The sequence below is a fragment of the Podarcis vaucheri genome (assembly GCF_965113315.1).
Source record: "Podarcis vaucheri genome assembly, chromosome: 7".
Taxonomy (NCBI): domain Eukaryota; kingdom Metazoa; phylum Chordata; class Lepidosauria; order Squamata; family Lacertidae; genus Podarcis; species Podarcis vaucheri.
Window position 1 is genome coordinate 34,177,175 of NC_138765.1, and position 15,424 is coordinate 34,192,598.

Sequence of the window (15,424 nt, forward strand, 5' to 3'; positions counted from 1 at the left end):
CCAGTGTGGAACTATTCCACACAAACACCAACAGAGAGAAGTCACTGTGTGTACTCTACAAAAGCTTTCTCCCAAAATGATGCCTTCAATTTTTGGACTACATCTTCCATGAGCCCCAGCCAGGACAGCCAGGATGTCTAGGACTGATGGGAATTGTAGTCCAAAACATCTGAGGAAACCGGATTAGGGAAGGCTGCTCTACAGAGTCAACAAATTATAATATGATTTGGGGTCAAGATAAATGATAAAATCCCCTCCCCCTTGCTTTTAGAATCCATCTAGACAAAACACACACTTATTTTCATGACAGTGAGATGGGGTCAACAATTACCTCTACGTATTTAAAAGAGGAACAGTCATTTAGTGAGGTTTCATGTGCAATTTCGATCCAAGCTATTAAGACAAGTTTTGCATCTCTGCGAGTCTCCATGGGCACCTTTTAATTCACCTCGATTCTGGCTACTCACAGTGGCCAAGTTTTGTCTTCTCAACAGCAATGGACTGTTGCCCAAGCAATACAGAGCCTCTCCACTCTGTAAGAGCTTTTGATTGGCTGTTCCCCGTCTCTTTGCTCTCAAGTCCTGGTGTGTTTGGTCCCTCAATGCCAGTGGTGGAGCTTTTGCCAGCTCGATGCAACAGAACTTTTCCCCGACCACATTTAGTACGAAGGTCCTTTGACAGCACCTGGTTCAGTCAGGCGGGCTGAAGCATAGGCCGAGGCTCCTAGGCAAGCGGCTGCCTCACAGAGCCCAGGAGAACCAGGAGGGCCAGGTAAACCAGGCCGCCCGGCTTCTCCTGGAACACCTGGGGTGCCTCGCTCTCCCTCTTTGCCATTTGTGGCTTGGCCAGGGTGTCCTGGAAGACCTAGAAGAATGAAAAGAGGCATGGACAGTTCATGCTTGTGCATCTTTTGTGGGCAAAAAGTATGTCAGGACCTACTGGTAGGTCTCTGGCTGATTTGCAACAGATCACCAAGCGTTTCTGGCACCCAACAATTTAATGATCACAACAACTTTTGTTTGCTGAAACAAAGACAGATTTTTGTGTGATAGAACTGTGATCTCAGTTCTACTACTGAGAACAATTTCCTGGGGTGAGATGCATCCGGGGTACCCTCATCCACTGCCACTGCCCCTTTCTATGACACTATTTTGCATTTGGCTCCAGTTGGTGGACCTCAAGGTTCTGGGAGGAAAGCAAAGGAGATTCCCATGTGGCCATGCTGCCTGGGGCTGATGGGAGCTCGAGCCCAACACCTGGTGGGACACAGTTTTCCCACACCTGTAACAGTCTTACACACACACCCTTCAGGCAGCCAAGTGCATTGCTTCAAGTGTGAAGCACACAATTAACATTTCTCTTCTCCTCTCTGCTGCCATTCCATGCTTCATAGCTGATTCCACATTCTTGGTATGATAAAGCAAACAGAAAAACCCAGACCAGGTTACCAATCGTAAAAGAAAAAGGAGGGGAAATAGTTCCATCATGACTGTAAGAATAAAATGGTGTTTGCTTTTGCTAGTCTGGTGCTAAACACCTTTACCATAAGCACCATGGAAATGCATAATGTACTTCAAAATAAAAATATTGAAAAGATCATCCGTAGCCATGGACATGCCCAGTTGGCTGCCCCCTGACTATAAAAGGTTTCTAAAAGAAATGAGAACAAAAAGATGTCACAGCAAACGGGGTCAGCCCTGGCATACCCATGGCAGCCTGGATTCTGGTGCTGGGCCTGTTTGCTGTGACCTCTTTATTCTCACGCTCTCTGGGTGGGAATTTTGGGGAGGGGGCTGGGTTGTGGGATGCCAGCCTGTTGGCAAGACCCTTGACAATGCTACTCAAAGAGACAGTGGACTGAATGGTAGGTGTGATAAGTGATCTGGGATCATGCTGAGTGGAAGACCCATGGTAGATCTGTGGGGCCTAAATGGAGCTGGGGCCAGGCAGAGTGGTTGTACCAGTGTCCTGGCCCCAACCTCACTACTGCTTCATTCCCATCCAGGGGCAAAGTGGGCACCAGAAGGCACCTCTGTCACACCACATGTACCACTACTGCCCCAGGCAACTTGTATTGATGTCGTGTGGGAAGTCCCTGACAAGCCCTCTGTTTGTGATTTACCCTTGGTGCCTCTGCAGTCACCTTACCTGGTATTCCTGGTGGCCCTGGCATCCCTTGATGTCCACGGCCGGGCTCTCCCTGCTCCCCTTTCTCGCCCCTCTTTCCTGTAGAATTGGAAGGGAGGAACAGTGAGAGACTTTTAACACTTCATGCACACATCCCTCCAGGACTGACAGCAGAGCAGCTGATTCTGCATTGCTCTTGCTGAAGAAAAGCTCTTATTTAACAAAATTTATATACCACTTGGTTGCAGTTAAAACCTCAAAGTGGTTTACAAAAATTAAAACATTGAACTTAACAGTAAAAGGCAGTTTAAAACAAGTGTTTTGAAGACATTCAACGGTAATTAAAATCAGCAGTAAGCTATTGCAAAGGAAACTGACATGATTCAGCTCTCCCCCCCCCATTGCCAGTTATGCTTAGTTATGCTGCGATTCCACAGAAAAAACCCATAGAATGTGCAGTTACTTCAGAATCTCAGCTTTAAAATTTGAGCAGGTTTCTAGCTCTCATGGCTCAAATCAGCAGGTGACTGGAATCTGATAGGGCTTCAGTGCCCACACATAGCTCCTTGCCACTCCTCCCAATGACTAGCAAAACTTGAAACTATGCAAGACAGTAAGCATTGCAGAACACAAGTCAGAGAAAATAGTCATATTTGCGAAGTTTACCAAGGGGATTCTGATACTGGTTTGGAGGGCAAACACTAAATATAATTTGCTGGTTTGGATGTCAGAATGAACCATTGCTAAGCACTGAAGAGGAGGCAGTATGGGGAGGAGGAAGCATGCCACATGTCACTTGAATTGAACCACAAAACTCAATGAGGCTTTTCATGCCGAGATGGGCTCTTACCTTTAGGTCCAGTGTTGCCAATTTGTCCTACAGCTCCTAGGATTCCTGGGATGCCTCGAGGGCCAGGGTGTCCATGTGGCCCTTGCTGACCAGGTGACCCAGGTGGTCCTGGAGGTCCAGGTGGTCCCATCACACCTGCCCCACCTATGGCATCTCTTTTAGCACTCACAGCTAACTCAGCCAATTGTTCTGTAATGCAGAGTGAGTGAGGGAGAATGAGAGAGAGGCATTGCATGTACCTGGGGCTCCTCCATCCTTATTGGATTCAGCAGATTCAGGGCAGACAAAAAGAATGTGCTTTTCGTATGTATTCATACAATACACAATTAACATGTGGAATTCACTATGCCTTTAAACAAAATTAAACCAATTCAAGGAGGATGGATCTATGAATGGCTATTAACCTCCACAGACAGAAACTAAGAAACAGGGATGGGCCAATCGGTCAATTTTAGTTTTTCACAGTTTCTCATTTTTCCAATCTTGAGTTCAAATCTCCACTTTTCCATATCAATCTTCATGAAAATTCATCAGCATTTTCATGTGAATCCCTCCTAATATACACAATTTATGCAATTTCCCCTAATAGAATGTATTTTGTATATTATTTTCACTAATATATGCATATTTATACACATCCTGTGGCCAGGGAAATGCATTGCAAAATTCAGAGAAGTGGGCATTTCGAAGGATTGCTGAGTTCATGTTTTGGTTTGGAAAGTGCAAATTGGGTAGCTTTGCATTTAAATGCTGGGTCAAATTCCTGTCCCTCCACTACTAAGATATGGACATTTTGTTACTCCAAGCCAAATTCCAGTGTGTCTTGGAGTGATAATATGTGTCAAAACAAAGCTAAATGTGTCAGGAGAAAGACATTTACAGTACCTGCTTCTCCGGGTTGTTTTTTCCTTGAAAATAATGAATGGAACACTTTTCACATTAGCATTATTTGGGACAAAAAAACAACACCCCAGTAGCGAAAAAAAGAATATTTTATTGCAGAACAGAACTGCAAAAGTGGCTGAATTTTGAGGACACTGTTTACTAATGTGCAGCTGATGAAACTCTAGAAGGACTACACTGTATATCTTTCCTTCCTTCCTTCCTTTTTTGGACATACACCTCTTCAAGTTCTCACCATTATTTTCTGTTGTTTGTTTCTTGCAACCACGTAAGCCCTGCTGTGAGTTTTAGATAATCAACCCGTCACGTAAGAGGTCACTCCCTTGGTCATTTGAAATTGTAGTGCCTCCATACTAACATTGCTAATTTCATCAGCCTGAACAGCCTCTTACCACATGTCCTGCATATGTCCATTTTAATTTTGTGGCCTTTTCCACTACCATCCATAACTTTCAATCTACATCACATACAATTATTAGTTTTTCTATATGTTAATGATATTCTTAACATTGGGCATTCCATGCCATATTGTTTTATTCTTACATTGTTTGTGCTTCTGTGTGTCATGGTCCATTTCTTGGCAACATAACACATCACAGGTAAAATGCACATATTGAGCACTTTAGCTTTAAAGCTTAAGGAATTTTTTTTCATTATACAGTTTCCCAAGGCCACCCACAATTGTTTTAATCTCCACTTTATTTCCACTGTTTGATTTTCAATTCTCAGTATTATTCTTTTGGCTTAAATAGACGTTATTCAATTTGCTTTGTTTAATTTCTAATTGTATATCACTCTCTTCTTTAAACATTATTTTGGTATTTGCTAGATTCATCTTCAGTCCTACCTTTTTCCTACCTTTTTCAGTCCTACATTTCTTGCACTTTTTGTCAACCTTTGGCAATTATATATCATCTGCATATCATAGATTATTTAGGCATTTTCTGTTGATGTCAATTCCTTTTTCTGACCATAACAGCTTTTTAAACACACCTTTCAATGCAAGTGTAAATAGCTTATGTGATAAGCCATCTCCTTGCCTTATGCTTCTTTCTAAGGGTACTAGGTTGGTCTTTCTGTGGATATGATACATTGCTGTTGCCTTGTAGCTGGTTGTATCTGCTGTCAATTCTTCAATTTCATAATGCTCATTGTACAGCCCAGGTTTCAACAGCATCAAAACCTTTTCATAATTGATGAACCCAACTTATATAGGGACGCTATATTCGTTGCATTTTCCTATCAATATTTTCATAGTTAATAGATGATCTGCTGTGGAAGATCATTTTCTAAACCCTGCCAGTTCGCTAGGTTGATAGTCATTGTATATCTACATCTGTGAAAATGCTGTGTGAATTCTGTGATGGATTTCAACCCTGGTTGTTGTTTTTTAGAAGGTATGGGACTACCAATTTCAGAGGCAATGTGCTCCTGAATGCCAGTTACTTGGGGACAAACAACGGAAGGGTGAGGCTGTTTCATTCATGCTCCATTTGTGGGTTCATAGGACGCATCTGGCTGGACACTGTTGTAATTTAGACACTGGCCAAGGCAGACTCAACTTGTTCAGATCCAGCAGGCTCTTTCTATGTACTCACCTTGTAACATTTTTAAGGCCACATCAATAATGTGCTGATCTCCTGTGTCCCTGCCCTGGAAAGTGGAAAGAGAGGAGATCTTGTCACGCACCACAATTACAATCACAGTAGACCTAAGAAAAGGCCCTGGTAGATCAGATCAAAGGCCTGCCTATGCCAGCATCCTGTTCTCATACCAGCTAACCAGATAGCTATGAGGCACCCATAAACAGGGCACCAGCACAGTATTCCTCTCCTGCTGTTGTTCCCCAGCAACAAGTATTCAAAGGTATAGGCTCTGATACCAGAGATTATACATAGCTATCATGACCAATGACAACACTCTGAGTCACTAGGGGGTACAAGAGGCACACAGACTGAGCCAAGACTACCAGGAATCCACCTCAGAATGGGTCATCCCAAGAAGAGAAGGGCGGGAGGCACTAACATGGTTGGGAAGTAGAGCAAGCAGAGTGGAACCCTTTGGTCTACCATATATTTTCAAAAGTTGTTTGTCTCTTTGCTATGCATCTGACACCTCTTAAAATATCATAACTAAATTTTGCACGATGACTCCCAAGATCAAGGAGCAGGCTTTCATCTGTGTTTGGATACCAATATGAATCAAGACGGTAGACTGAACCTTTAGAAACTGCACCAATTTGGGGGGTTTCGTAGAATTCCTGAGCAACTCCAGCTACAAGGCTTTTAGTCCTTCATGAATTTGTTCTATTCACTTTTAAAGCTGGTGGTCATCATGCCTCTTGTGGTCATGTACTCCATAGCCTAACAATTTCCCCCCGTTGAAGCCTGCACCAATTTCTTACCATCATAGTTAGCTCTGGACTCCAGAAACCTTACAGGCTTGCAAGGTGATTTGTTGGTTATCACAACCAGGACTCTACATGGAGGAAAATATCTGACTCATGTGCTATCAGACCTGCTACCTAAATAGAGCTGTGCAGCTGTGCATCTACTTACAATGAAGGATTGGGAGTGGGGGACGAAAAGCCATGTAGAATGCTGACACCCCAACCACTAAACCTGGAAGGTCTACTCGCCTCTCTTTGTTTTATCAAGCAATGCCCAGTTCCAGAGTGCCTCTTCCAGTTCTACTCTCTGCTTGTGGTACTGCTGGGATTCTGTGTGCAAATCAGTGGAAGTGGAAGCAGTGGGCAAATATCAGTGCATGATAGCATCTCCTTGGAGAGGCAGTGTCCACAGAACCTGCAGTTCAGCTCTGCTGGGCTGACAAGTGGATCTGCATCCTTGCAAAACAGCAACAGCCAACCAGGGTTTCTACTTCACGTGCAAATGATTAAATTTCTGATTTTGTAAAGATTATTTTTGCACTACTTAGTGATGGCCATGAGAGGGTGCTGTGCCCTAATTCTGAGCGCCCAAAGTATCAACAGCAGGGCATGCATCCTGACATGAAGGAGGAATAATTATTCATGCAGAGGTGTAATAGGCCAGTCTTCTCAGTGATCCAATTGCACCTGATGCAGGCAGACACAGACCAGAATTATTCACCTCTAGAGGAGGGTAACTGGAAGAACGCAAGAGCAGCACAGAGGGGCATGAAGACACACAGTGAACTGCTTCCTCTGTGAGTTGCCCCTTTGCTTTGCATCCAGGAGAACCCAGTTCCAGTTCCTAGTACCTCTTATTTTAAAAACCTGCTAATAGATTGTGAGAACAGGATCTCTTGGACAGAGCCTGAAGAGCCACTGCCAGAATACACAGGAATTGGTCTTATACTATGAGTCAGACCATTGGTCCATCTAGCTCTGGCATGTGCTGTGCTGTGTGGCTGTTTTCTGTGGTAGCATGGGGCATTATCAGGTTTAACTCACCGGAGCACCTTGAGTCCCAGGCATTCCAGGTACACCGCGCTCCCCAGGTAGCCCTCGGGGCCCTGGAGGTCCTAGGAAGCCTCTGATACCTGGTGCGCCTGCATCCCCAGTAGGTCCAGGAAAACCAGGCTCCCCACGGACACCTTGCTGTGAAAGATCAGATGCTAGTTAAGAAGAGGACCAAGACTCAAAAAAGCCCCTTTTACAACTGGAGAGCTAACGCACAGTGATAAGAATGCCTGGTGGACAGGGGCATAAGGAGGCAGAAATTTATGTCCCATCCTGTGTTCATTACAGTCAGCACTGTTTCCATTCCACTACAGTTTGGCTTCTGCTAAAACCTAGGTTATTCATCTCACTATTAACAATGGTGGAAACTAACATTCAGTAATTATGCAATCAATTCCAATGAATTTCAGTGGAAGGAAACATGTGGAAAGTAAAATAATTATTTATATAACTTTGTTATTATTTAGCATGCAAATAATAGTGAATACTGCTTGTATCTGCTTGCATGGCTTCTGTTCTGTCCTTGGAGAAACAGAAGCATTGCAACAATTTCCGCCCCAGTATCTGTTTTCTACAGTATTCTCTGGAATCCCTAATGGTGGGTAAGACCAGCTTACCGTTCCATGTTTCAGTGACCTACCATATGCCTCTTACATTTAACAAGCTAGGCATGAGGGTAATATCCACCACAGCCCCATTGTGAATCCCCAAGCAGCCATAGAGGATTCTATTTTTGATTAAAATGTCTAATTGCCCAATAGCTTCCATAAACTTATCTAAACCATTTCTTCAAAAGAAAAACAGTTATGAAAATGGCCATTAGGGCATCCTCTGGCAGTAAATTCCAGGGTTAATTATGCACTGCTTGAAAGAGGAATTCCTTATGATTGCTTTAAACTTGCTGGCCATCAGTTTCCATAGCGCTTGCTTTCTAAGCGTGAGAAATTATTGGTTCTATTCCTTGCATTCTCTTCATACCAAATTCTATCCACATAACTTTTTAAGTCACTAGCATGTTTCCCCTTCATTGTTTTTTCTTATCTAAAAAACTTCAGTTAGTCACACACTTTGCCCCATAAGTAATGCAATCAACCCTCCCCGATCATCAGAAGAATAAAACATTCTTATTTTTTGTATTTAAAGGTGTAAACCGACCTAATTCACAATGCTAAAGGAAATGCATATTTGTTTGCAAATAATCACCTGTCCCTTTGGTCCTGGCTCACCCGATTCACCCTACAGATGAAAAGCAGAGACGAAAAATAAAGATCATCCACTGTTTTTTCTTAACAGCTTGCTTGGGCAATCTCTAAACATCAGTTGAGAAAAACTCCCTATGTATATTTCATTCACACCATAATCAACGGTCTGCCAAAATTGGCAGTGGGCAGCACTGCTCTGCAGTGGTTCAAATCCTACTTGGATGGACTTGACTAAGATTTCTCCATGTTGTCTGACTTACTTTGAGTTTTATCAGGTTTTCCTATTTTACACACAGAAGTTCAATCAAAACCTGCCAATGGATTGGTAATTTGACAGTGTTCTTTTACATAAACTCTGTATATGTCCCATTCTCTGATAAATTTTTCATCTGCAACATCTCTAAACCTTGCTGATAATCTCACCGGTTCAGCATATTCCCTTAATTTGTTTTGCCAATCTGATTTAGATGGTATAGCCTCTCCTTTCCAATCTTTTGCAATTAAGATTCTGGCTGCTACAGTGGCATACATAAAGATTCTCCTGAACTTTTTTGGAATTTCATGACCCATAATTCCTAGAAGGAAGGCTTCAAGTTTTTTAGGGAAAGAGCATTTGAACATTTTCTTAAGCTCGTTGTAAATCATTTCCCAAAACTGTCTAATCTTTTTACAGTTCCACCACATGTGGATCCATGTGCCTATTTAAAGAACTTATTCAGGAAACGCAATGGAAGGATCGGAGGTCAAGTTAAACTGAATTACAAAACGATGTACAAAGCAAGTATCAATTAAGGAATGAAAGATTGTATACTCTTATTTTTATTTTGTTTTCAACATCAACTGATCGTTTTTGTTGTTATGCAATTTTCAACCCAACCAATAAAGCATTTATTTTTTAAAAAAGAATCCTACTTGGGACGGTCGCTGTCAGAGGTGGTGTTTGGGGAGTGTTGATCAGTCCCATGGAGCTTTCAATGTGGAGTTCTACAGCATTTGCTTTTATCTCCCATGTTGTTTAACATCTACATGAAACCACTGAGTGGGGTCATCCAGAGTTTGGAATACATTGTCAGCAATATGGTGATGGCACACAGCTCTACTTCTCCTTTACATCTGCAGGAGTGGCAGTGGATGTGCTGGACCGATGGTCTTGCCTTGGTAATGGACTGAATGAGAGCCAACAAACTGAAGCTCAATCCAGATAAGACTGAGACACTGCTAGTGAGCGGTTCCCTAAACCCGATGGATGGGAGGTTTCCTGCTCTTGAGGGGGTTACACTCTCTCTGAAGGAGTAGGTGTGCAGCTTGAGGGTACTTCTCAGGTGGTCTCAGTGGCACTGAGTACCTTCCATCAGCTTTGGCTGGTGGCCCAGCTCAGCTGCTCCCCTATCTGGAGAGAGATAACCTAACCTCTGTTGTCTATGCTCTGGTAACCTCTAGGTTAGATTACTGCAATACATTATACATGGGGCTGCTTTTGAAGAGAGTACAGAATACCACCTGGTGCCTAATTCAGCAGCCGGGCTGCTCAACAGGGCAAGACCTTGGTCATGAGCTTCAACAGGTGTGATTAGTCCAGCTGCTTTTATTTAGAGTAGGGCAATAGCTTTGGGTTAAACTACAGAGCCTAGGACTTGCCGATCAGAAGGTCGGCGTTTCGAATCCCTGCGATGGGGTGAGCTCCCATTGCTCGGTCCCTGCTCCTGCCAACCTAGCAGTTCGAAAGCATGTCAAAGTGCAAGTAGATAAATAGGTACTACTCCGGCGGAAAGGTAAACAGCGTTTCCGTGCACTGCTCTGGTTTGCCAGAAGCGGCTTAGCCATGCTGGCCACATGACCCGGAAGCTGAACGTCAGCTCCCTCGGCCAATAAAGCAAGATGAGCGCTGCAACCCCAGAGTTGGTCACGACTGGACCTAATGGTCAGGGGTCCCTTTACCTTTACCTAATAGCTTTGGGCTTCAAGCCCGTTTTCTGACAGAAGCACTCCCTAGCTGCCTACTGTTTGCTGCTAAATATGCTGTTTGCAGTAAATAACACTGACAAAAAGGAGCCAGAAGGGAACTTTTCAGAAAGGACACAGGGATGCTGTAAGGTGTCTAACTGGTGGCCCTTCAGATGTTTCCAGCTCCCAGCTCCCATCACCCCTGACCATTGGTCATGCTGGCTGGGGCTGATTGGAGCTGGAACCCAACAACATCTGGGAATACCACAGGTTCCTCATCCCTGCCATAAGGCCATAACTGAGCCAGCTCCAAATATTGCTCTACAACATTCTACCCACCAGACAATGTTGGCTTTTGCAAGTCAAGAAGCACAGTTTTGGCAACTATCTTACCTTCTCTCCCTTCTCCCCCGGAAGGCCTTCAACGCCAGGATCTCCCTATAAGGAAGGAACAATAGCTTTATTTTCTGGCCAGAATAGCAAATGATCATCCCAAAACTAACCCTTCCTGTTCCCTCTCAGTGCTCCACTCCCTCATGTCTTGCACGCGCCTTTGTCTCTGAATTGCTATGAAGTCCAGTCTTTTACCAGCCTAGGCTGAGCACCAACTGAAGCCACTAGTGCACAAGAGATAGCTTGGCCATGGTAATCTATGCTCTGGCAACCTGGCATTTGGAGAAATGCAATGCATTGTATATGGGGCACCCTTTGAAGACAATCCAGAAACTGCAGTTCAGAATATACTGCGGAGGTGGCCCTTCAGTGAGGTGAGGTGAAGCCATTTGCCTCAAGCGGCAGATCCAACCTCCTCTCCGCCCCCGCCCTGCCACTGTGCTGCTACCAGCCCTGCCGGGGCTTTGCCAATGCAGCTGCCACAGCGCTGTTGCCCTCCCTGCTGCCACTGTGCCCTCACCACTGCACTCTTGCAGCCACATACGAGGGTGCAGTTGTGGTGGCGGGGCAGTGGCATCACAGGCATGATGGTGGAGGCAGGGAGGGGGGAAGTGCAGGGGCCTGGATCTGTGGCAGCAGCAGTAGGGCATTTTGCCTACAGTGGCAAAGCATCTCAGACTAGGACTGGTCACACAGGGCCAGGTGGCAGGTTCATGCCTTAGTCTATTTCCCAGCTCAGTTCAAAGTGGTGTCTGTTATCTTTAAACCCCTCCCTAGTTGAAAAGCGAGATACCTGTTGGGCTGCCTTCCTGACACCAACGCCCTTAGCTACTAAGGTCATCATCTGAGGCTCTTCTCTAGATTCCTCTGACTAGAGGGTCTTTTCAACTGTACGTCTTGCCTTTTGAAGACCCTCCTCAGGAAAACTCACCTGGCACTTACACTGCTTTCTTTTTAGGCCCTGGGGATATGTCCCCCACAACCTTTATCTTCCAGGCCTTCTAGATATTTTAGCTTTTCTAGATTTGTTGGGATCTTCCAGACAACCTAAGCTGGTGGGTGTTTGCCTGCCTTATTTACTTATTGACTGACTAGGTTTTATCTCCTACTTTTTGTCATGTTATTGATTTTTATGGATTAATTGCATAAGACTTTTTAATATGGTTTGTTAGCTACCCTCTGGGAGCATTTTATACTCAAGGTGCAAGATGAAAAATATAATTAATAAAATATGGCAAAAGTAGAAGGCAGTAAATTTCCAGCTGCTCACACCAATGTAACCCTATAAACAGAGCAGTAAAAAAAAACCAGACAAAAATCAATCATAAAGACTTACAATGTCACCTTTGGGCCCAATTTTTCCTGGAAAGCCCTAGAGCAGACAAGAGGGAAATGCTGAGATTCAAGAGATGCTGAATTCTATATAAATTTCCAGTAATAGACCACCCACTCCAGCTTTTCACTGGAGATAGAAAGGACAAATGACTCATCAGCCTCTCAAAAACCTTCCACAAACCACAGTGTGTGCAGGCCCAGTTTCAACAGAAAAGGGGCTTGCAGAGTAAACACCAGTGAATCAAGCAAGATGCTCTAGCCCTTATGGCTAAGAAGATATGCCTGAAAATATGCTGATGATGGTGAAGACACCAGATACACCTCCATGAAGAGGGCATTTTGCAACTTAGGGGCTGTCACAGAGAATCCCCTTTCCCAGGTCACACACACCATGGACCTCTGAGGGAGGTGGAACTACCAAGAGTTCCCTTCTCCCTGCTGATCTGTACATTTGGAAGGGTCTGTAGACGAAGAAGAAGAATTTGGATTTGATATTCCGCTTTATCACTACCCTAAGGAGTCTCAAAGCGGCTAACATTCTCCTTTTCCTTCCTTCCCCACAACAAACACTCTGTGAGGTGAGTGGGGCTGAGAGACTTCAGAGAAGTGTGACTAGCCCAAGGTCACCCAGCAGCTGCATGTGGAGGAGCGGAGACGTGAACCCGGTTCCCCAGATTACAAGTCTACCGCTCTTAACCACTACACCATACTGGCTCTCTGTAGAGAAGGAGGGGTCTGTTAGATATTTGGGGCCTAAGTTGTTTAGGATTTTAAACACTAAGTTGGACCTGGAACTGAAGTGGAGTTAGAATCCCTGGTGTAGATCTGCACTTATGGATGCAGGCCGTCACATTGTATGGATCACCGTGTGGGAACTAGAGCTTTGGTTCATCTCAGTGGAACCCAGGCCTGGCATAAGAAGCCTGGTGCATTCTGGGAGATATTCCTCTTTGCCTCCTCCCACCCATCCCCCATGTCCACATCTATTCAAAGTATGTGTGTTTATGCAAATCTGCTCCGTTTGCAGGATCTGCTCTAAAAGCGGCTTTGGATGTTTCAAAACCTGCTGTCACATTTCCAGAGTTGCAGAAAAGCCAAGTGTGACTCCATCCTCAACACCACTCTGCTCAAAGAGTTCAAGACAATGGTACCTTGCCACCTTTAACTCCTGGGAGACCTTGTGGGCCTGGAATTCCTGGGGGGCCCTGCTCTCCTTTGGGACCCTGGAAATAAAGGAGAAAACACATTAGGAGGAAAGTAAGTCACAGTGAAGAGGCTGATATCCTAGTCTGGCAGCGGTATCTCCCAGCCCTGCTTGGAAATGATGCCGGGGACTGAAAGTGGACGTTCTGAATGCAAAGCAGGTGTTCCTGTCCTTCCACAATCATGGACCATGGGCTGCCTGCCACAAACAGAGATTGTCCAAGCATTTATTTATTTGGGAGTTATTTATACCCTGCCTACTAACCAAAGTTCTTAAGGCAGCTTACAATATATTTTAAAAAACAATAAAATAGCCACTGATACAACAGACACTACAGCAGGGTCAAAGTACAGTGGTATCTCGATTTTTTAACACAATCCGTTCCGGAAGACCGTTCGAGTTCTGAAACATTTGAAAACCGAGGCACAGTTTCCCATAGAAAGTAATGCAAAATGGATTAATCCCTTCCAGACTTTTAAAATCAACCCCTAAAACAGCAATTTAACATGAATTTTACCATCTAACGATACCATAGGTCAGGGATGTCCAACCAGTAGATCGCGATCTACTGGTAGATCCCTGGTTGATCCTGGTAGATTGTGGGATCCTTATCGTGTACAAAAAGTTATGGGGGGAGCTGAAAAACTCTGTGCAATCTCCCTCCCCCCCCCAAAAAAAGCTCAACAGCTCTGGGCAATCCACTCACCCCACACACGCTCCTCCTCCCTCCAATGACAATGGGTAGATCACTGCCAGGTTTTTTTATACTGAGAGTAGATCACAGTCTCTTGGGAGTTGGACATGCCTGCCATAGAGCCACAAAGTCACAAAAACAAATTGGTTGGAGTGCTCCTGAGATGTGATGAGCACAAATATATTGCACCCAGTCACCAAATAAGCCCCAATATCATCTCCATGTTGCGTGGGTGCTTAGGACTCAACAGCCGGCAGCTAGGCCTCCAGATTTCGCACTCAGCGGAAGCTGAGTGGCATGTCTGACTTCTGAGGCGTGTTCAAAAACCAAAGCATTTAGTTCTGGGTTTACGGTGTTCGTAAAACGAAATGTTCGTCAACGGAGACGTTCAAAAACTGAGGCACAACTGTATATAAAAGTTGGCCTAGGACCTGGGAGACTTGAGTTCAGATCCCCACTCAGGTATGATGCTCCCTGGTTGACCTTGGGCCAAACACTTGCCTCACTTCCTACAGTACCTGACAGGGTTGTTGTGAGGATTAGATGAGGAGAGGGAGAACCATGAACGTCACCTTGAGCTCCTTGGAGAAAACAGTAGGATGAAAGTTTGATTCTTATGGTCTCTTCTGGGGTGAAACAGAGAGGGAAGTGCCCGGAGGGGAGACCACCATCCAACGGAGCTCTTGGAAAGAGCTCTGGTTCTTTTTTCAGAAGAAATGCATTTGAATTCAAGGACTGAATTTATTCATACTCACCACTTTCCCCTGCACTCCTGGAGGACCCACTGGGCCTCTCTCACCCCGATCTCCCTGTGAAATAGAAGGGGAGAGGTCAAGATGTTCAGTTCTGCCATAACTGTGAGCTAAATGTGTCCACAGGGAGCAAGACATCCTTCGCCCTGCCAGATAAGGCCTACACCAGCCTCCCCCAATCTAGAAGCTATTGGACTCTAACTCCCACCAGCCCCAGCCAGCATGGCCAACAGTCAGGCATGATGGGAGTTGCAGTTGAGCAACATCATGCCGGCTGAGGAAGGCTGGTCTGCATAAACCTCAGGTTCTGAATGGAAAAATATCACACCCCCTGAAGCAAATACTCAACTTCAAGGAATCATCTGCCTCAACCGCAAAAGGCCCTAAGGATGCTGTCAGAGCTGCTTGAAGATCCTAGCTCACAGAGGATCACGCTAGCCAGCGATCATTAAGTAAAAGTCTTTATTGAATTACAGTTTCCATTCTCACGCTGCTGCGCGCAACTCTACGTCTAGTAGCTAGATCGACGAAGCTCCGTCTGAGTCTCCGCCCCGTGCGCACCAACTTAATATCCTAGC

The 15,424-nt window shown here is 44.8% G+C and overlaps 1 protein-coding gene across 1 annotated transcript in view; it reads right to left on the reverse strand.

Annotated features, from left to right (window-relative positions):
- Positions 1-279: 279 nt before the first annotated feature.
- COL9A2 (collagen type IX alpha 2 chain) overlaps positions 280-15,424 on the reverse strand; it is a 55,025-nt gene continuing 39,880 nt past the window's right edge. The window contains exons 23-32 of the mRNA XM_082233213.1: positions 14,850-14,903; positions 13,348-13,419; positions 12,198-12,233; positions 10,862-10,906; positions 8,526-8,558; positions 7,314-7,460; positions 5,479-5,533; positions 2,978-3,166; positions 2,149-2,226; positions 280-864 (exon numbers count right to left, since the gene is read on the reverse strand). Of these exons, the coding sequence (XP_082089339.1) occupies positions 659-864; positions 2,149-2,226; positions 2,978-3,166; positions 5,479-5,533; positions 7,314-7,460; positions 8,526-8,558; positions 10,862-10,906; positions 12,198-12,233; positions 13,348-13,419; positions 14,850-14,903 (915 nt within the window). The 3' untranslated portion in view covers positions 280-658. The remainder of the gene's footprint in view (positions 865-2,148; positions 2,227-2,977; positions 3,167-5,478; positions 5,534-7,313; positions 7,461-8,525; positions 8,559-10,861; positions 10,907-12,197; positions 12,234-13,347; positions 13,420-14,849; positions 14,904-15,424) is intronic.